Source organism: Caenorhabditis briggsae, assembly GCF_000004555.2.
Source record: "Caenorhabditis briggsae complete genome, chrIV, whole genome shotgun sequence".
NCBI classification, from domain to species: Eukaryota; Metazoa; Nematoda; class Chromadorea; order Rhabditida; family Rhabditidae; genus Caenorhabditis; species Caenorhabditis briggsae.
The window spans coordinates 1703178-1725738 of NC_013487.2; the positions used below are offsets into that span (position 1 = coordinate 1703178).

The 22561-nt window shown below is 33.6% G+C and overlaps 1 protein-coding gene across 1 annotated transcript; it reads right to left on the reverse strand.

Annotated features, from left to right (window-relative positions):
* Positions 1-1399: 1399 nt before the first annotated feature.
* Cbr-eps-8 lies at positions 1400-20598 on the reverse strand (the record flags this gene model as incomplete). The annotated part of the gene is given in 17 exon segments (XM_002632546.1): positions 1400-1510; positions 2232-2367; positions 3376-3532; positions 4011-4059; positions 4724-4887; positions 6637-6745; positions 6747-6806; positions 6808-6835; positions 7269-7408; positions 7411-7599; positions 7706-8018; positions 9163-9706; positions 12171-12294; positions 13138-13365; positions 14459-14679; positions 15222-15352; positions 20549-20598. Coding segments are annotated over 17 exon segments (2754 nt in total), but the record flags the coding sequence as incomplete, so codon positions are not given.
* Positions 20599-22561: the final 1963 nt, after the last annotated feature.

Consider the following 22561-nt stretch of genomic DNA (forward strand, 5'->3'; position numbering starts at 1 on the left):
CCTGGGTAGGAAGGAATCGGCTGACACGCCTCATTGCTTTGCGTCTGCTGAAAAAAAGAGGGATTCCACAATTAGAAACACAAAAGGTACTGTACCTGGACATTGTATATGTTAAAGTTCAATGTATCTCGATACATTCCCACCGACGAGCCGAAGAGATCTTCTTCCAAAACGCAGAGATTTTTCGACATTTTCCTGTTTCTGGAATCTCACAATTAGACTTTTATAATTTATATATGGTATTGCGTCTTTGACAAAATTTATCTTGATTCCTGTAATATATATCAAAAAGTGGTTCGATATCTTTCACAGAAAACGAGTACTTACGGAAGTTATACAAACGCCTAAAGGAATTGAACTAGAGGGGAAACAACTGAAGGTGCTGCGCCGCCACCGGCTTAGCTTCGCCGTCGCAGCCAGTGTTCATTCTGTTAACTATAAGCTTATTCATCTCGCTTACTGTAAAAGATATCAAAAAGTGATAAACTAACGAAATGTTTCCCGTAGCATCAAAAATGTTTCGCTAGTTAACTTTTTTTAAAGCTTTCACAGGAATCGAGATATATGCATGTTATCCAGTTGTTAAGGCACAGTAACAAAACTTGGTTCAATTCTATTGAAATTTAGACCGATTCAAAGCGAATTGCTTGAATACAAATTGTTCGGGTAAAGTTAATATTGCTGAAGAAAAAAGTAAGTAGAATATTACAGAAAGTTGAGACAGCGAAAACTTTCAAGAATTTGGTCAATTTTGAAAATAAAAGAAAAACATTTTAGATCAGCAATTCCTAGGCAAAGTTTTGTCTTTCTTTTTTTTTAATGACAAACCTTGAATTATTGTTTTCAGATCAGATTCTTATGAATTTGATATGAATTTCTTGCACCAAACTCATTGTATTTGTTATAAAAATTTATTGAAACTTCGGTAAAGTAGAAAAAAAATTAGATAAGCAATTTTAAAGGCAGTAAAATATCAATGCTATTGGTGAAAGTTGAAGGGGAGTAGAGACAGAAAAAGGAGGATTTCATCGTGGTTAAAGATAATTTTTTGTATTTTTTTTTCAGGAAAGAAAGGAAATATAGAAACAGGAAAGGAATGTCTATTTAAAAATCGGGGGAACGTTGCCTGCATTTTGTTTTGTCGGTGTTGGCTATCAATTGAAAATGCAGAATTATTTGGGATATCCTTTATACTCTCTTTCTTGCTAATTTTCAATAAAGGACAACCCAAAAAAATATAGGGGGTAAAACAGGGGGGGGGAGCATCTGCGATATTGCTCCACTGAAACTCAAAGGAACTTTCTAATATTCAGTGGAGCGCAATTACAGATTTCAATGATTATAGGAAAATATGGAAGATATATTGTGGGGGAAAAACATTTTCAAAAACCTAATGAGCTGGATTAATAGTAAAAACGGGTTCATCAGCCGGTGCTTCGTTTGACAGTTCAACGTGGGTTCGTCGGTGATTCAGAATCGCTTTCAGCTCGTCGCCAGTGTGTGTTCGGAACTGAAAATGGAGGATTATAGCATTTGAACAATAATGATATGCTTGCATATATGCGTATAACATGAAGATGAAACAGAAATTAAAAAATAAAGCCTAAAGAACCTGGGTTAGTAGAAAATGACGAAATTTTAACTTCTACGAAATATATTAGATTTTGTTGGATCAAACTGAAAATTTGAGGATGTACTAAACAATAATAAAACTTTAATTTCAACCAATGATGCCCGAAACATGGCCGCGGTCTTCGTTTTGGTTAAATTTTAGAAAAAAATTTGTACACTACAAAATGAAATCTCTATTTTTGTCCTGTATATTCTGAAATTTTCAGTCTTATCCAACAAAATCTGCTATATTCTGTAGGTGTTACAAAATTGACAATTTTCCACAAAAATGAGTGAATTTAATTAATTTTAGCCAGTACAGTAAGCCATTATTTGTTAGGCTGTCATTACCGAGAATGGCAAGGATAGACTAATCAAAAAACGAACACTTTAAGTGAGCAGCAATGATTCAACAAAGTTCCTATTTTTCTTAACAAGAAGGTGAAACAGAGTTTTTTATCGAAAAAAGAAACGTTGACCCAGTTTATTTCGTATCCTATAAAAGATATCAAAAAGTTGTCAACTAACAAAATATTTATCATAATATTAACAACATTTCATCAGTTGACCACTTTTTGATATCTCTTACAATAACCGAGATAAATTGGTTTCTCACTCACCCCACTCCTCTTCTTCTGAACCAACAATTGACTGTAGAGATATCCACCCTCGTCTCTTCCACAAGCTTGTTGAAGATGAAGTTTGGATAGGGAGAACAGGTTGGCACCGTCTTGACCATCCAATAGGTCAATTACTCTGTAAAAACGAAATCTATGGAGAAGAGCAGCATTAAAATAGATGAAAATGTTTAATGAAATTGTTGAAACTGGGAAAAAAATTTTATAAGTTTTCGTCACTTTGAGCTCATTTATCTCAATTTCTGTGAAAGATATCAAAAATCTGCCAACTATAAAAGTGTTAGTGATATTATGATAAACATTTTATTAGTTGACAGTTTCCTGATATTTTTATGGGGGGCGGAGATAATTGACCTCAAAGTTCAAGTATGCTGTTTTGTTCAAGGAAGCATAAAGACGGCATAATGAGATTTAAAAAACATGTACATTTTTATGAATTTGGTGTAACAATGAACTAACACTATGACAAGTTATCAAGATTTCAATTTTTCAAGAAATTCGAAATTGTGGTTTTGAATCTCTAGGGTGACAACAAAAAACAATAAAATCAAAAAAATGAAAAAAAGTTCACTGTTATCTGGAATTCTGGGGAACTGTAGTTAAAGTTGATAAGGCAATGATGGCAATTTGAACAGTTATTTTGACTACTCAAATCCCTTGATCCCGTGGTCAAAGCATCAGAAGTGCCGGCTGACCTACGCGATCGGAAAATTGAAAAAAAATTTAGCGTTTTTGAAACATTGAGACTGACAATAATTGCTCTTTCTTACCATAGGAGATAACCCTAATCCTAAAATTCTCAATTTTCAATATTGTTACGGATCAAACGAACCCAACAGTAATATATAATTTTACAGGTTTCACAAACTTTTTGAAACTGAGAAAATTTCATCAAGAGTTTTTTTTCGTATTTTCACAGAAATTAGTATTCAATTAATCTATGCATTACGAAATTTTTATCATTGATAACACCACTTGTAAAGAAGCTTAATGTTGTTTTTAAGCCTATTTATCAAACCACCAGAACTAGAATTGTTCACTGTTTCACAACTGCTATATTTCAGATTCTGTCACCAAATTTCGTTCCACCTGACAGTTATATTACATTCTCAAAATCTACCCCTACCTCGGTGAGAATCCCTTCTCCTGTAACCAACGATGGACGTCTTCTGGAGAAGACTTCTCGTTGATGGCCACCCGTGTAGCTCTCTGCATTGATGGTCTCAATATCTCGCCGCCCGTTTTTCCAAGTGTGTCGCTCATCTCGGCGACGAGTTGGGGGTCTGCAAATTATGCTAAAGTTTTTATATTCTGTTTCATGGGCTAGATTAATTTTCAATTGTTTTCTGTGAAGTAATAGTTCAGCTTTACATTTACTATCAAATCTTCAGAAATCCAAAGGAACTTTTCACAATATGCAAATTTCACTATGATCAGCACCAAGGCCCATACTCCAGGGGTACATCGAAATAGGGTACATCATGCTCAGGGGGTACATTGACTGAAAATTATATCTAGGTAGTAGATTAACCTAGAGATTAATATTTTTAGGCTGAAATTGGCCTAGATATAGCCCTTGATAATGAGACAATTACCTAGATGCACCCCCTGAGCATTATGTACCCTCGACGTACCCTCTTTTGATGTACCCCTGGAGTATGGGCCCAGCACCAATTTTTTTGAGCTTGCTGTTTCATCAAATCGATAAAACACTAGTTTTTCAAATCAAAGATTCAAAAATCTTTTTGTCTAAAATCTCACTCTGAAGTCTTGTGTAAATTTCCAATTGGGGACGAGGTTTCGGTATTGGCTGGTAGATCACTTGTTGTTGTTGTTGTGGTTGTTGTTGCTGCTGAAAATTCCAATAACTATGATAACTCGGCAAACGCGCAATGTGAAGCCTCTAATGAAATGATCTAGAAAAAATGAGCAGACGTAACTTGTGACTATATAAGTTTATACAGAAAATGAAACAGCAAACATTTTGAAAGTTGAGCGTTTCAAAAAATTTCACTGTTTTAGGAGTCCTATATATCCATAACTTTCTGAGTGTTAGAAAAACCATTGTTCCATAGTCAGGTACACTTTTTACCTGACATTGAGAAATATCTCATTTTTCTATAGAGAAGGTTTGCAGATGAGCAACATAGACTGTTTCGAAATCAATGTATCGTTACTATTTTTTAAGAAGAACTCATTATCTCTTTGAGATGCATTGTGAATTACTAGAAACATTCAGGTTTCCTGAATTCGGAAACCAGGCTGACCTTACAAAGAAATTCGCAGTTTCAAACTATCGTCAAAATTTGTTTGGTTTTTCCTGACTGTTTCAGATGCCTTAGGTGGTACAGGAATGCATGGTGCGTATTTAAACTTTCTAAATCTACTAAGCGTATTCAAATGTAATAATTTTCCAAATAAGATTTTCGAGTTCGCAAGATCTCATTCTCTAAACTCACTGGTCTCTGTTGTACTGGTCGAATCAACTCGACCGCCGATGGAGCGTGGATTGGTGGCGGTGGTGGTGGAGCAACAACTGGCATTGGAGGTGGAGGAATCGGTTTTTGATGAGTTTCGACTTGAATTCCAACATCTGATACAAGAGGCGTTGGTGGATTGTAGGCCGGTGTTGGGCGGACTGAAAATATTTCGGTTAGTAAGAATTACCTCATTTAATCCCATAGAAGTATAATAGAAGTATATCCCATAGAAGTATATACTCCGATGTCGAGCTTAATTATTATTTTAATTCCAATAAGAATAATTTTATTTTAATTCCAATAAGAGATATTGGAATTATTTCAGTTTATCAAATTTTGTTGGTATTATGACAAATCAGTTTGGTGTCTCTTATAGAAATTGAGTTAAATAAGATCAAAAATTACTGTTTCAAAGTTATCATTGTTTACACAGTCGATAAGCCAGCTTGTTCAATTTTCACCAAGAATATAAACAACGGTTACTGTTCCAGAAAGTTTGTAAGACTAGAAAGTTTGAAATGTTACTAATCGCTAATCTTCAATCCGCGTATAAATGAAACGTTGGAATCTATTAAATCTGAAATAACAAGCTTAACAAGCTTTCTTTTTTCTGAATGAACTAATTGCACGACTGTAGGTAATCGAATGTAAAAATAAGGAATCGGAATAGTTATGGCATTGATCTTTTAAGAAAATAATACTGTTTCATAATAGTCATGAAACTTATAATTATGGATTCTGGATAATCATTGAAAACTAATGTACACAATATTTCAAAATTTGAAGCTGTTTTTTAAACACATTCATAGTTTATCTGTTCAGGAGTTTTTGAATTATTGATTTCCCAAATGATAACAGTATTCTATTTTCCAGAAGTCAGAATTTTTGAAAAAAAAATGCTCTGTATTATTTTTTTTTTTCACCAGAAAATTTCGACTGTTTTCTCTACTTTGTAAAAATTAGAAAAATTCGGAATATCAAATTTTTGAAAAATTTGAAAAAAACATTCTAAAAACTGGGAATAATAAGACACGGTAAAACATAGACTAATTAAAAGATTTCTGGGTTCCGTAGGTTTATGATAATAATGAAATAGCAAACAAGTTTTTTTTTTAAACATGTAAAACAATTTTTTTCAAATAATGTACTATTCAACATTCACTAACTTTTTTCAACTCTTGGATTTTTTTCCCAAATTTTCAAAACTTTAAATTTTTGAAAACAAATTTCCTTGTTTGCTTCTTTCGATTGAAAATAGTATTTTAAAAAAACTATATTTTAACTTGCTGGAACATAAATGTTCTTTTTTTCAGATATTTTGAATTTCGGTTTTCTGGAACTGCATTTTTTCAGACGTGTACACAAACAAAGGTAGAATTCAAATAATTTATGATTACAGCAGATTACAACAAAGATATATAGATTTCCAAAAAATTATATAAAATTGATGAAAATAATTAAATGATCTAGGTAATTGAAAAGATAATTCTTCTTTCTCGGTTATTAATTGAAAAATATCACAATTTGATAAAAAATTTCAGCGGATCGGAATCATAAATTATCAGAATATATATATAGGAAATAGGGGAAAAGAAAAACTGAAACAAAGACAAGAGGACAATTGACAAATAATTTTTAGTGCATTTTTTTTTCTGGAATAAAATCACATTTTTTGAGCAAATATACGAAAAAACAGGAAAGGGAACATGCATTTTGGCAACTTTTTAGATCCAAAAAATTGGAAAACAAAGGGGAATTATATAAAAGCATAAATATGTATAAAAATACAATGGCACACTAAACGGATGGGGGAAGAGAGAGGAGGTGAGAAATAGTATGGATATAGTGGAGAGTGATAAGAGAGAAAAAGAGTTTCTAGAAATAACGGAACTCTCCGCGTTTTCCCTGTCGCTCTTTGACATAGGATGGAGCGTCTTCTGGAAGCATACCTGGACCCTGATGATGGCCATTATTGTAGACGTTGGATGAGGTGTTGTTGTGGTTGGGGGACTGGAAAAAATTCTATAAAGTACTGTTTTGAAATTCTCATAAATGAGATTGAATTTATTGTCTTAGATTTTTATTAATTCGACATTGGAATTTTGTCTGACACATGAGTTTGAACTTTTCTACTTGAAAATTGTCAAGTTTAGATACCTAATAATCATGGTACAACTTTTGGATGAGACTGAATATGTGAGAGTACACAAAACAAGAATAGAGCTTCATTTCTGTAGTTGACAACTTTTCTTTACTGAATTATTTTCAAAACATGAGATTTTCCGCTTAAAACCAACCAAGTGTCAAAAGGGGGAAAATTTCACAAAAACTTTCATACATAGCATACGTTTTATCTCGCTTAGAGGAAATTTCCCTAAAAAGTTGCCAACTACGAAATTAAAACTTTTTTTTTTTGTTTAGCATTCTCTGAAATTTTCAGTCTTATCCAAAAAACTCAACTATAGCTTTTAGACATCTAAAGTTTACCAATTTCATCCAATATAAGAAAAATTAATAATCGTTATTCCTAAGACCCAACGGATATTCTTCGAATTTTTGAATTTTTGAAATAGTTGTGAAGCAGGAAATTTGTTTTTCTAATTTAAAACGTTTGTTTGAGGAGCCTAATAAACCTAAATGTTCGTTAAAAATAACTTTTTCGGTTCCATAAAGCAAGTTTATGTTTCAGCATTCCCGAACTTCTGATCGTGTACATTTTCCTCATATTCAATTTGAAAGTTTTTAATTACTCTTACCGCATATTGTTGTTGTTGCTCAAACGGCACCATTGACAAAATCGTATGTGGAACATATCCAACTCTCTGATGCATGTTCTTGCACTCCCACCAGTTACGCTCGTCGAAGAGCACCTGAAAGTTAGCAATAGAGCGTATTCGCGAGAGCTAAGCTGAAAACCTAATTAAAAATCTAGCTGAAATTCGAGCTAAAAATCTAGATAGAAGTTTCCAGACTCACCTCCAAATACTCTCCCTTATGAACAGTCAACTCCTTTGCATTCTGTCCTGGTCTCTCATACGTAACCACTGCCAACTTTCCACCTCTTCCAACAACGTCATCAATGAATGCTTGTTGACGTGGCGATGTATCAGAATCTACCGTAACCTTGACGTGTGAGTAGTTTCCAGAACGAAGCGGTGGTGGAGACGCCGAGATTGGAGGATCGTATCGTTTGGTGATTGGTTGATGGGGTATGGGGACCACTTCGGCCGGTTGGGCCGTCTCTTTTTTGATCAGGTCTTTTTCGGCGTGCATTCGGCGTTTCTCGTCTCTGAAATTAAAAATTTTACAGTTTCACAGACTCATAAAATGACGAAATGCCAGAAGTTCGTTAATTTTATGAGTTGGATTCCCAGACAACGAGACCTTCTAGCTGCCCGTGTCGCTTTCCTTTTCTCGATATACTTTAAAGGCGTATATCTTCAAAACTCAGCTTGAGTCCTTCGTAGCGGTAAATGCGCAACAATTGCTTCAAAAATTTCCTCCTAACAATTATAACATAGCAGGAACAGAATTTTTAGCTAATGTACTGAGCCCAAAAACTCACTCAATTTGCTTCTCTTCATGTCTAAGCCGATTCTCACGCTCCATAATTTTGGCTTTTTCGAATTCCAGTCGTTCGCGTTCGAGAGTTAGTCGATCGAATTCGAGCTGTAATTTTTAAAATTCAATTTAGAAAGTGCGCTTTAATGATAATGGACTTTGAGATAAATTATCTCAAAGTTCAAGCTCATGAGTTAAAAAGCCACATAGGAAAGAGGAAAAAAGGAAAGAAAGAAATTACATTATCCACACTCATATTCCGATGTGGTGGTCTGGATTTCGGGGTTCGTTGCATGGTTTGTGGAGTATTTGGAGCCTGAAAGAGAGGGATAGGATAGGGAAAATGAAGACGACGGACAATTTATAGGACAGGAAAAAGAGAACGTGCACAAGCTCACTAGATAAAACTGAAAGGTCCACTTACAGTATCCACCATATTTCTTTCTCTTGGCGCTTGACGATAGTGCTCTGGTGGTGCAGATTGTCCACGGTGGAGTGGGTTTGGTGTAGTTATGACACGATCCGCGACTCCGTATGGGGCGAAGCCGTCGAGAAAAATTGGACGATATGGTGGTGGAAGGGGTTTAGTCCAGTCCTCTCTGAAACACTCTATCTCAACTTTCTGATATTCTATGTTTCTTTTTTTTAATTTGGAAACGCATAACTCTTTTTTTCCCTTCCACTGTTTCAGATTTTCCATTTCCATTCAATAATTTCCACCTCTACAATTAAAAGTGGCTAATCCATACAGTAGAGCTGACTCAATTAAAACAATCATACACATTTTTTACTGATTGGAAATTCTAGTAATTTCCAGCTGCATAGGTGGATGTTATCAAAATGCAACAAACATTACTAAAAAAGCGACTTACGGTGGAGTTCTCCATGCTTCTCCCAAGCTCATCCACACGTCACTTTCTCTCGATGTCAAACAATTCTGCATGAGCTCTCTAGCCTCCAGTGATAGTAATGGAGAAGCAACAGTTGGAGCGATATTCCGACCCAATCCCCAATGACACGCCTCCAAAATCACTGACAAAGGGGTGAAAAGGAAATGAAGAAGTTCGGGAGCATTCGGCTCATGGATATGGTTCTTCAGCTTTGCCAACAAATTGAAAGAGAGTTTAAACTTTTTGAGAATGTCAACGAATTCGGATTCAATTGGAAGTTGAGCTCTCATGAAAAGGATCCCATTCGGGTCTGGTGGCTGTTGATTCTTCTTGTCACGACGATTCGCAGTACGGTATCTATGATTCTGTTGTTCGATTTCTCTTTGAGCCAGAGCTGCCGATTGAATGCGAGCCACAAATCGTTCAATGTCGTCGAAACAACGGTTTAGAGTATTCACATCTCGTTCGAACATTTCCGATGTTTCACTGCTGATCGACGCGTCGTCCGGTGGGTAGAATGGCATTTCTGGAACATTGAAATTAGTTCTGTTTCAGATTGTTGTTATAACAAGAATCGTAGCTAACGTTCTCAGTATGTTATAGCCTATCAAATCAAAATCAAAAATTAAAAGTGAAACTTTTCTCAATTTTTACTGTATCAAGTCCTGAAAAAATGCTTTTGAAATGTTTCAGTTACATTACTCTTTTCATTTTACTCGAGAGCCAAATATCAGAAAACCGCGCTAAGCTACACATTTGCCGCAGTTTTTCACACTGTCAACTTTAACCTTATTTATCTCGGTTCCTAAAAGAGATATCAAAAAGTGTTCAACTTTTAAAATTGTTATCATAATATCAAAAACATTTTATCAATAGACAACTTTTCGATGCCTTTCACAGGAATCAAGATAAATTGCGTCCAAATTTTCAAGCTTTTACAGTAACATAACACAACTCATGGTTATCCTATTGAAATTTATACTGATTGAAAGCTATTATTTTGAAAGTGAAGGTCGCCAGAAACACTATTATTGAAGAACCAAGCAAGCAGAATATTCCAAAAAGTTGAAAAAGTAAACATTTTTGAGACAGCAAATTTTCAATATCTTAAATTTAAAATGTTCCAAAAAATATTTAAATCAAAGCGCACACTTAATTTTCAAATAGATTAGTCCACTATAAACAGAGCTAGAGACTTTTGAAAAAACTTTTGACATCAACCACATCGGAATAAAGTTTCATAATGTTGATGTTTCGAAATCTGGTCATGTCAGTTTTAGTCTACTTGAATATTTGAAAAAAGAACTTCTAAAAATTTAGAGTCTAGCTTCAAAATGCGGGTATTGGAAAAACCGAAAAAAAATGCATTAAAAGATGAAAATTTTCGAAACTCAACTATCTGACACATAATCATACCATCAAAAAACTAAAAAATGAAATCAAATGATTCATTTTTCTGCAATTCGAGTAAACCAAGACGATAGTGCGATAAGTCTTTGGTTTTTTCCTGCCCATTCAAACAGGAATTTCTCTTTTCTCTTTATCAGAAAAAATGAAATCAAAAGTTGTATGTTTACTTCAAGGAAAAAATGGGTAGTAGAAATAAGGAAAAAATTTATCTAGGAAAAAAAGCTGAAAGGAAAATTCACTAAAAATTGAAACCCTGTTTCAGAATTACGAAATAAATTACCCAATTTTTTCTGGCAGTTTTGAAAATGCCGGTTCCATTTCGAAAATTAATAATTTTGGGCTATAAAAAAAGGAGATTTCGAAATACTTATCAGTTTCAGCTTGTTGTTTATTCCAATTGTTATAATTGAAACACCAATAAGAGAAGTGGAACCTTTAAACCAAAATGTTAATTTTTAATTTTTTTTTTCTATTTCACAAGTATCATAATATCCAGTTTTCGAGAATATATTGATTCAGTCTGCGTTGATTGTAACAGAAAATTCGAAAAAATCTGGGTGTGTTCATTCTTTAATAATGTCAGAAAAGTGAATGAATGTCTCATCAACTATAAGTCATACTTTTACTTCTAGGGTTTTTTCTTATCAACCAAAAAAACCCAGGTAATCCTTTTGGGATTTTTTTGGTGGTCTTTGTTGTGTAGTTTTAAAGTAAAGAGGATCAATTTATGACAAATCAGTAATTCTGGAAATCTCAAATCTAAAATCAATTTCCTGAAACTGTGAAATATTTTACGAACTTCGAAAAGAGTTCTAAAACATTTCAAAACAAAAGTTTTGGTTTGTTTCCGACGGCTCATCGGCGGCTCATTGGCGACCGACAACGATCCCGATCCTTCCAAAAATGTCCATCTAATTTTATAGTCATTAATGAAATTTTCAAGTTTTTTTTCCAGAAGATGAATCAATATGAATCAGAATTTTTGGAAAATCTCAAATCTAAACCGGAGAAAAGGTTCTCAAATACTTCAAAACAAGAATTTCGGTTCATTTTTCTTGTAGAACTCCAAAAAATTAAACGAAACTGCAATTTTTTAACGTTTCATAAATTTCAGAAATTGCACAAAATTGTTCTCTAAATATTATTCGCTTCATCTGTGATATTTCAACATCAAAAAATGGAAGAACGGCTCACCGGCGGCCCACCGGCGGCCGACCACGGTCCCAACTCTTTCCCCCACAATTTTACTTAGAAATATAACATCATTTTCTATCATTTCCTCCAACACTGTCCTTCTAATTTTATAGTCATTAATGACAAATGCAATGTATAAAGGAAACCCATAAAACTTTTCCTCTCCCTCAAATTTCACAAAATTTTCTTATATATTTCTATTTCCCTTTTGAACAATCTATGTATACAAATGTTTGCTTACATACCCATACATACATACAAATTCACTATCCACCGCCCGAAGGAAATGATAAGCAATTGGCGGGGGGTAAACAGAAAAATGAAGGAGAGAGAAAGAGGAAAATGTTGCCAAAAAGCCCTAATAAAAGAAAAACCTTTGAACTTACGATGTTGCTGAGCTTGAAGATGCGTCGGTGCGGCGATTCGTCGACCATTGCGTACACGACGGAACTGGCCGTGGATGTAGTTTTTGAGATCTTCGGCCACGTCCGTCGCGGAGACACGGATGCACTGAAAAAGTCAAGATTGGTTGAATTAGGTTAGATAAGTTTAAAGGGACATTATGGGTTTAAAGGACTACGGTTTTTTTTTGAACTGTGATTGCTTATTCAGAAAGTAGGTATAAATCCAGAAGACAAGTTTTGTTGGTCGGTAGCCGACTTCTTGGCAGCATAGCTCACGAATTTTCCAATAAGAAATTCAAACACTTGATACGTTTTAAGCGGTACTACAGTTTCCTGGTCTACTAACAACAGACACATGAAACAGAACTTACAGGTTAGTATGATTAGCTTTAACGGCATATAGCTGATCAACTTTAAGCCAATTTATCTCGGTTCATGTGAAAGATATTAAAAAGTGATTGACTAACACAACAACTGCCATATTACGCTAAAAATTTTATTAGTTGATCATTTTTTGATATCTGTCACAGGAAATGAGATAAATAAGTTTAACGTTATGTTACTGCGACAGCATAGCGAGATGTTTTTTACAGTCTCATGAACCTTTTCACTGTTTCAACTTTCTAAAATAACCAGCTTGCTTATTTCTTAAGTATTTTTTTTTGGTCAGTTCAATCTTTTAAAAAACACTTTCACTTGGTATAAACTTCAATTAAATTGAAAAGTCATGAACCGAGCTATTTATGATTTTTTGAAATTTTTGAATCTATTTATCTCGTTTTCTGTGAAAGATATTAAAAACTTGTCAACTGATAAAATGATGGTGGTATTATGACAAACATTTTGCTAGTTGACCACTTTTTGAGATCTGTCACAGGAAATGAGATGAAAAGATTCATGTTGACACTGTAAACGTCGGCTGTGACCGCGTTTTTCAGGCTATACTCACCTGGAAAATGTGCATTTCAGTCGGCGTGCTCATTCTCTTCCTATCCTCCCGGACAACGAACAACAAGACGTTGTTATAAGTCTCCCGAGAATCGTTGCTAACATGTGCTGTCGGCTGTTCGATGAGCTCCAATGGGAATTGCTCCACAAGCTCGCCACTTTCATCCTCGACAGTTACGGCGTGGTGTCGAAACCGAAGAATTAGAGGTTGTGCCCAGATGGCGGAGTTCTGGAAAGAAACAATCATTGTTGTATGGAATGCTGGACACTAGTTTGGTCAGGTTATACTAACATTTTGTAACAGAAATATTTTTCTCCATTCCAATTTTTTACATAGTTTAGTTTCTTTGAACAGTCGAAGTTTCGATTGTTAAGGCTTCATCCATGTAGACATACAGAATAGGAGTATGCGGAGTGTCGTTTGAGCTCAATTATCTCGTTTCCTATAGAAGATACCATAACAGTGTCTAGTTTGAAATTATCAGGGAACTAGTACAAACTGGAGATTTTAAGGAAGAAATGAAACGGAGAGGAAAGTGACAAACTATATTGAAATTAATTAAAAGGATGATTCGAGAAAAAATTGGTTATGAACACACACAAAATAACGGATCGGAGAGTTTCAAAAAATTTAAGATTATGGAAAAACGGAAACAGAATATTTTTTTGCTTGCCACTCTATACTTCCACTTGACGCTCAATTATTTCTGGTCCTATAAGAGATATCAAAAATTTGTCAACTGATAAGATATTGATGATATTATGATAAATATTTTATCAATTGACAGCTTCTTGATAACTCTCATAGGAGTCGAGATAATTGAGCTCAAATTGCATTCATTAGATCACTACAAAAAAAATTCAAAAGATTTAGAACGTTATTGAATCAGTATAAATAGAAATTCAGCTTCTCAAATTGAGCTTGAGTTAGTTTACAAATTTTGGATATCTTTTATAGGAACCGAGATAATGAAGCTCGAAGTGTAATTATAAGATTGCGTTGTATTAGGGCGTGCGAAGTGAATTTCAGACGTAACAATAAGAAGAATGCTAACACTACAATAAAATTTTTGAAGGCTTTGAAAAGTTGTTGAATCAGTAAATTTTTCAGATTCTTAATCTGCCTATACACTTCAAGCTAGCGATGAACCCTGAGGAACAAGACGCTGAGGAAAGGAACGAGAGCAAAATCAGTTAAAAATTATTTAAGGTAACAAACTTAAAGGTAGTACATGTTATTTAGGGTAAATTTGTAATTTAGGGTAAGGTAGATTTGAGCCTTCAAACATTTAAGGTAATACAAGGTAAACCCTATAACTAACCTTTTCCATCTGTTTAAGTTTCCGAATTCCATCAGCTGGGAAAGTGAGTCCAAATTGTCTTCCAACCGCAAAAGTGGCCAAATGCTCCACATAGTACGACGGAGTCACCTCATCTAACCGTGGATCGTTTGGACCACCATTACCGTAACCCATTGATGGGCCACGATGATCGGATCGTGGTGTCATTTGTTCGCTTCCGGTACGGTAGTCCGTGCGGCGGGCTGCAAAAAGGTTTCTATTATAAATATCCGTTGATTTACTAATCTATTAAACATATGTACCACATTAATGAAACGTAATGTTTTTGTTTGGAGAAAGAAATTTGTATTAGGGCGCATTTGCATTTTTTCTGTATTTTACGAAAAAATCCTCAATTGTACACCGGAAAAATTGAAGCACTTTCTATGAAAATTCTGAAACAGCAAAGTAAGTTCAGACCTAATCCCAGATTTTGACGGATTAGAAAATGATAAATAATGATAAGAGATTATTTTTCAAAAATTTGAATTGATGTTTGAATGGCGAGAAAATGAAATTTTCCTACAAAACTGGGGCCTTCGAGAACATTTAACAAAGAATCTCTAAATTTAAAAAAAGCTAGTGAAACAGGAAAAAAATTTAGTAACAAGAAACCGCAGAAAAAAATGGCAAAAAAGCCAACCAAAAACCGATAGTAAAAATTTAACGAAAAGAGAAGAATAAGAAAACTGCGAAAAAGTGATAAGAATTTTTTTTCGTTGATAAAAAACGAGCGAAAACGTACCGATTGGTTGCGACATTGGCGCTCCTCTCGGATGATGTGATGATGCGGACTGTTGACTGTGCGATGGAGATGGAGCCGGCTGGCCGGCGGTCGATGAACGCGAGTAGTAGTAGCCACCGGGTGATGGGCGGCTGAAAAATGTATTTTTAGAAGAATATGGGGTTCAAGTTAGCAGTAGTTTAGAAGTCACAAAAATTGAAGATGAACTATGTAGTACCGGTCAATAAACAGGACGTTTTACGAGCAACTTTGACTCTATTTATCTCGGTTTCTGTAAAAGATATCAAGAAATGGCGAGATGGTAAAATGTTTTTGATTTTGTAATGAACATTTTGCTAGTTAAACATTTTTGATATCTCTTACAGGAAATGAGATACAGTACCGGTCAATAAAATACAAAAACATATTTTTCAGTTGATTTACAGCCATTTTCAGAACTCTGGAGCTCGGCTGCCAAGTTGCCAACCACTTTGAAAATTATGAAGGGTATAAAACAGGCCTAGATTGGAAACTTTGCATTTACAGAATTTTGGAAAATTCCTAGTTTTTCTGCTATTTGCCGATGACTGAAAGACACTTTCAGTACAAAAAAACTGCCCAGCACACTCGTTTGATACTCAGCCAGCGGAAAAAGCGGAAGCCGAATTTCTCGGTCTAGTAAATCGCATTAATCGACTGTATTTTAAATAACAACAAAACTAAATTTCCCAATAAGCCCGAAAAAAACATTCTGACAATGAAACCGAAAAAATCAGTTTTTTAGGGAAAACAAGTTCTCGGGTCAATTTCTTTGAAAATTTGATACGAAATGATTGTGTTAAAGAACAAGTCATTGATAAACCGCATTTGAATCAAAATATTCAAATCACAAAGTGATTGAAACAGAAAAAAAAATGAGCTGTGGGCAACTTAAAAATATAACTTTCCGGAAGAATTTTCAAATTTTTCTGACTCTGCCCACCAAAAAACTTGGTTGGGTCTGTCTTTTTTGAGTCATAATGAATCACACTATTTACCGTCAGGTGGGAAGATACCTAATATCGATTGAAATTTAAAGAATTTGTAAAAAATTTGTTTCAGACAGTTGTTGTAAACTTTGAAGGCAATTTCTTCATGAAGGGATGTTTGTACGTTGATACGTTGTTAATTGAAAAAATTCAAAGAAATGAGGGTTCATGGAAAAGAACAAAAGGGGTACTGTAGGGGTACGGTATTTATAATTTTACACATAAAAGTTTATTGCGTTAGAATACCCCTGAAGGAATCGAACTTGTGGGTCAAATATTGAAGGTGCCGGGCTGCTACCAACTGAGCTACACGGTAGCAGCCGACAGTTGGTGGCGTGAAAGGTACTGTAGGGTACGTTACGGTAGAGGTACATGAGTTAGGTGTAAACACAGATTACTGTACACCAACACGTGAAAATGCAGACTTACTGAGCTCAAGCATCTTCGATCAACTAAAATCGACTAATTTTTTAACTCTATAGGCCCCGCACAACAGTAAAATTATTTACAAGCCAAACTGAAAAATTGTCTGCTTAAAACATTCCAAAACATTCCAGAAGACCAAAACACATACCAAAAAGAGACCCACCCAAAAAATTAAAGCGAAACTTTATAGGTTAATTTTCCCTCTCTCAAAGGTTATAAAATTCTCTCTCTTCGGCTGAATAATGGAATGTGCCATTCTGTGCCCTTATCAGTTTCTCCTTAAACATTGTGCATTGGGGTACTAACTGTGAAGCAGAGAAATAGTATAGATTTATCTTGAGACGCAGAGAAATTGGCGCCGTCGAGATCGGAGACTGCTGATGTACGTAACACTTTTTAGCGATCGTCGGTGTTTATCAGTTTTTGGGGGTTTTTGAGGAAAAGTTTGTTGTACATATACACATACACATGTACATAGAAAATTTTGTATATAAAAGAGTGAAATTAGTTGATTTTTGTGAAGTTGGAGGGATCTTCCCTCGGGAAAGGGGTGAAAAAGATCGTTGAGTTTTGGAATAAGACAAGATGTGCCGTACACAAACTAATACTTTAAAATTTTCGAAAAATATAAAAACCAAAAGAAACTGAAAATAAATTTACCTCATTTAGTTCATAAAAAATCAAAACTTTGTTCAAAATTTTCGTTTTTTCGGTAGTTTTTTTTATTGGAAGGTAAAGACATTTGGATCATATTGAATGAAAGCCGATTACGGAAATGTTTACAAAACTGTTCGAAACAGACAAAATATTGTCTATCAGGATTTCGATTTCTTATTTTCTTTTGAAGTTTTAACTCTTCAAAACTTTTCCAGACTCTACTTCAACGAGAATTAAGAAGTTCTGAAGCCGCTGACTTTTTGACACCTCACGATCTTCTTATAATACTTTGGATCCTTAAAAACTCTTTGAAACTTGTAATATTACAATTCATTAGCCGTATTTCATTGGTCATAAATTTCGTTAGTTTTAATTAAAAGTTATTGGAACAGAAAAAAATCGATGAAAAAAGAAAATTTTCCAATTTTAGACCCTAAAATCTGGTATCCAAAATTTAGAAGTATATTTCGCAGAGAATCAGTTGCTTAATGATCTTAAAAAATTAATGAACTTTTTGAAACGGGATATTCACTTTTAACTTTTAAGTTAAAGTACATATAATCATAAATCTCAAAAAAAAACTTTCTGTTCCAACATTTTCATGAAGTCAAACGAATTTGAAAGATAAATAATAAGACGCATATGTGTGCTATGAGAAATGTTTTCCAACTTCGTGATTACAGAATTTCTAGAATGAAAATTGTCCAAAAACGGTAAATTCCAATTTTCAAAGTTTCTGCTTGTCTCGTACAGCATCTTCTTGTAATACTTCAGAGCTTTGAAAACTTTTTGAACCAGAAAAAGTTTTAAATTTAAATTTTCTAAACTTCGTTAATTGGTCATAATTCCACTAGTTATTATTGAAAACGATTTTGAAACAGAAAAAAAATTTTAAAAAAGGAAAAATGTTCAATTTTGGACCCCAAAAGCATCGGATCCAAAACCTGGAATTTTTTCAATTTTGAAAAAAAAATCACTTTTAAACTTTCTATCGTTCGAATGGTTCAATAAAAAAACCATTAAAGCCTAAACAACGTTTTTGAAACGGAATTTTCAATTTAAATGACCTAAAATTATGATTTTTTTTCCAAAAAATTCTGCTTCAACATTCTCATTAATTCAAAAAAATTTTGGGTTTAATAATGCGTTCCCAATATGTCATACTTTTTTACAAAAAAATGTGCCCAAGTCTCTAGGATACTAAAAATGTCCAAAATGAGAAAACCACACCCACATTCAGAAAATGGATTGAAAAATGGAGAATTTGGAGGTGTGGTTAATGAGAAAAAGATAACGATCATCTCCGGAAGGGGTCAGTCACCCAAAATTAATGATGTCCCATTATTTTTATTTCAACCTAGGTGGTCGCAAAAAGTTATAAATCTTATTGAAATGAGAGGATAATTGAACTGATTGATTGATTTTATTGAATGGTGATAAGAGACTTAAGGAAAAATGCTGGAGAATACTTGGAATAAAAAGTTAGAGTTTATATGGAATAATGGAAACAGGAAAAATTTGAACTAAAGGAGAACACTTTTAAAAATTGAACTTGCAGGGAAATGCACACAAAAGGACAAAATCAGAAAAATTCCAGAATCAAAGTTTGATATGAAATCGATGAAACAGAAATTCAGAAATTTATTGAAATTTTTTAATTTTCGAAACTCCAAACAATGTTAGATTTTTTGAATTTAATCATTTTTTAGGCTAACCAAAAGAGTTCTTCATTAAGGATTAGAAGGTTCTTTTTGGCTGATGCGGGAATTTTGAAACTGGATTTTCAGCGGCTTCATAGCTTTTTTATTCTAATTATTTCGGTTCCTGTAAAACATATCAAAAAGTGGTCAACTAAAAACATTCTGGTGATTTTATGAAAAACATTTTATCAGTTGTCAGATTTTTTTTAAATCTTTCACGGCAGTTAAGATAATTCAAGTTAAAGGTAATAGTGCGTCTGTAATAGTTAACGCTCTCAATCAGAAAATATCAGGAACAACATTTTTTAATGAAAGTGGTGCAACAGAATTTTTATTTGTTTTTTGGGTACTGGTTTTCGGAAATGTGTAGCAAATGAGATGTAATTTTGACTTTCAGCTAGCTTTTAATGAAAAATAGGGAATTCTCTATAAACTACCAGAACTAGAGAATTTGAACATTTTTCGAAAAAAAAAAGTACAAAAATGACTAGAAAACTGAAAATAATTTTCATTCAGTTCAGTTATAGAAAAAAAATATATCTTCTCAATTTCTCTCTAATAGAGTAAATTATTGTTTCCAAAGAAATTATCATGGAGGTTCCAATTTTCGAAATATTTAATCATGCTGGATCATTGCGACGTCACAAATACTATCTCAAATCACTTATCAAAAACTCAACAAAAAATCTTCTCAATTTCTCTCTAATAGAGTAATCAGATGTTGGAACTCTTTACCCGCCAAAGTGTTTCCGGTGAAGCCCTCGTCAGCGGCTTTCAAAAATCGACTATTATCCTGTGATCTAAAACATTTTCTTGTCTTGAATTCAACTAATTACTAACTCGGGTTTTCCTTCATCTCCCAATTACTACAAATGTATGTTCCTGTTATATCTCCTAGTTTCATAGACATTTCACGTGTTAGTGGTTTTCTCCCCTTCGTTGAAATAAATAAATTAAAAATTAAAATTAAATAGTGGATTTTCAACCAAAACTGGAAAAATTACACAACGAATCAATTTAAAATCTGTCGAAACTGAAAATTTTCAATTTCCAAATTTCGGTCCATTTCTCTGAAAATCTTTTGTTTCGCATGCATTTTCATCATAGAAACTCAACTTTACTAATGTTTTTTCAAAAGTTTCATAACTTTTAAACTTTTTGAAACTGTAAATTTTTAATTTTCAGTCAATTTTCGAACATTCGTTTTCCAAAAATAAATCGATTGACCACTAGTTAGAGACCGAATCGTATTTTTTTAGAAATTTCAAAAGCTTTTAAACTTTTTGAAACATAAATTTTCTAGTCTTAAAATTTTACAGTCACTTTTTTGAAAGCTTTTTTTTCCTGCAACCTAAAGAGCAGTGTTTTTTCAATAAATTTCAAAACCTTTTTAACTTCTTGAAACAGTAATTTTAGTTCTCCGATTTTCAGTCAACTTTCTCAATAAGCTACTGTTTTTTCCAGAAAGTTCCAAACTTTTTACAACTTTTTGAAACAGCAACTTTAGATTTTTTGAAAAAACTGAAAAAGTACTCACCTCTGATATGGGTCACCTCCAGGTGGACCCATCGATCCACCTCGACGCATCATTTTTATTGAAATTCGCTCCTTTTTTCGATTTCCAGATGTTCTTTCTTCCAAAAAAAAGTGACAGTAGTTTCAGACAAGTTTCATATCATGAATAGTCTGAAAAATGGAAGTTGAGCTGGTTGTTTTTTTGATGGATGAGCTGAAAACAATTGAAAAATATAAGCGGAGATTAAAAAAAAAGTAAATTTGGAAAAAGTATCATAAAAAGAGGCTAAAAATTCTAAAACATAACAGAGAGGAAACAAAAAATATGGAAACAGTTACATGGAACGTAACAAAGAATCAAGGACAATAAGATAGTGTACAAGATTTTTGAAACAGAAGATTTTAGAGTTTTTAAGAAAATTTAAAAAAATTGAATCCCAACTTTAATGAAAATAGCTAGAAACTATTTTCTTGAATATTCTGTAACAGAATACAAATTAATTTTCATAACTCTAAATAGCTTAATGAGCTTCAAAAAAAATGAAAATATACAATTTGAATTTCAAAAAATTAGTTGTAAAAAATGGGCCTTCTAACTTTGAAGTTTATCTCGTTTCCTTCAGAAGATATCAATGAGTGGTCAACTGATAAAATTTTTGTGATATTATGATAATCATTTTATCAGTTTACAACTTTTTGATATCTTTCACTGGAAACTAGAAGAATAGAGTCCAAAATAGGGAACCCTTTTATTAGAGATTTCCTAATCAAAACTTCAAAATTACAGTAGTTTATAGATGTTTTATTGGAATGTGTCTCGATTCTAAAAAATAAGCGAATTTCCGTAATAAAAAAAGTATTCTACTGTTTTTTCACAGTTTCAAAACTTCGAGAAAAATTCATTTGCTACAATCGTAACAGTTTTCTATTGATTTGAAAATTAGAACAAAAGTTGAGAAAGAAAAAAGAAGGTTCAATTTCTTCGTCTCGTTGGGGCGAGGAAAATCAAATCAAATCAGAAAAATTTGCCCAAAGAGAAAACCCACAAATATTACATATAAACGAATTCTCAAACTTTTTCCTCCTCCCAAAATCCATCAATCTTCTTCTCCTTCTTCTTTTCTTCACTATTGGATACGCCTAGGGCGTATCCAAGAAAAGTGAACGAAACAAAAAACAGTATAGGAGAAATAGTGAGAGAAGTTGAGAGACGCAGAGATGAGGAGAGACAAAAAACTGGTTCGAGGGATATATAAGAAGAAGGTAAAGATTGATAGATGAGAGAGAGAGAGAGAAAATGAGAAAAATGAGGAAAAAATAAAGAGTATTCAATAAATATTCTTCAAGAAAAATATGATAATTTTAAAACTGAAAGTTTCCTATTTTCCCACCCTATCGATTTATTTACTGTCCTTGAAAACTGTCTAATTTTTTCGTATTTGCCAGAACTAGAGCTCCATTTTCGTAGTTTAAATTGTTGAATACCTACTTTAGTTTCTGAGATATGCGCCTTCAAATTTTAACACTAAACAATAGGGTGCGGGCACTTTTAAAGGCGCATATCTCAAAAACTACTGTAGGTATTCAAAAAGTACCAAAATTACAGCTAATAAGATTTTACACAGTTTTGTAGTTGACAAATTTGTTCTAGCTTTTTTTTGGTTTTTGAGATATTTAGCAGTTTATATGCATGTCCCATGAATCAATAAAACTGTGAATAATGAACTGTTAAAAACTTGCTGAAACCATACTTGTAATCCGGGCCTTTGCCGGGCCTTCGCGGGCCCTGCCATCACTTCTTTCAGAATCAATGTTTTCGAACCAACTCAATCAGAACGGCATTAATTGCAATACTGTATCTTATCTATGAATAAAGTTACAGATCATAAAGTGGCATTTCTCGCAGGGCCCGGCAGGCCCGGGGCGGGCCTGCTTTTTTTTTGCTCCTTTTGCTCTGTAACTCTGTCCATAGACAAGATACAGTATTCCAAATAATACCGTTTTGTAGTACTCGTGGAGCTCTATCATACCTAAT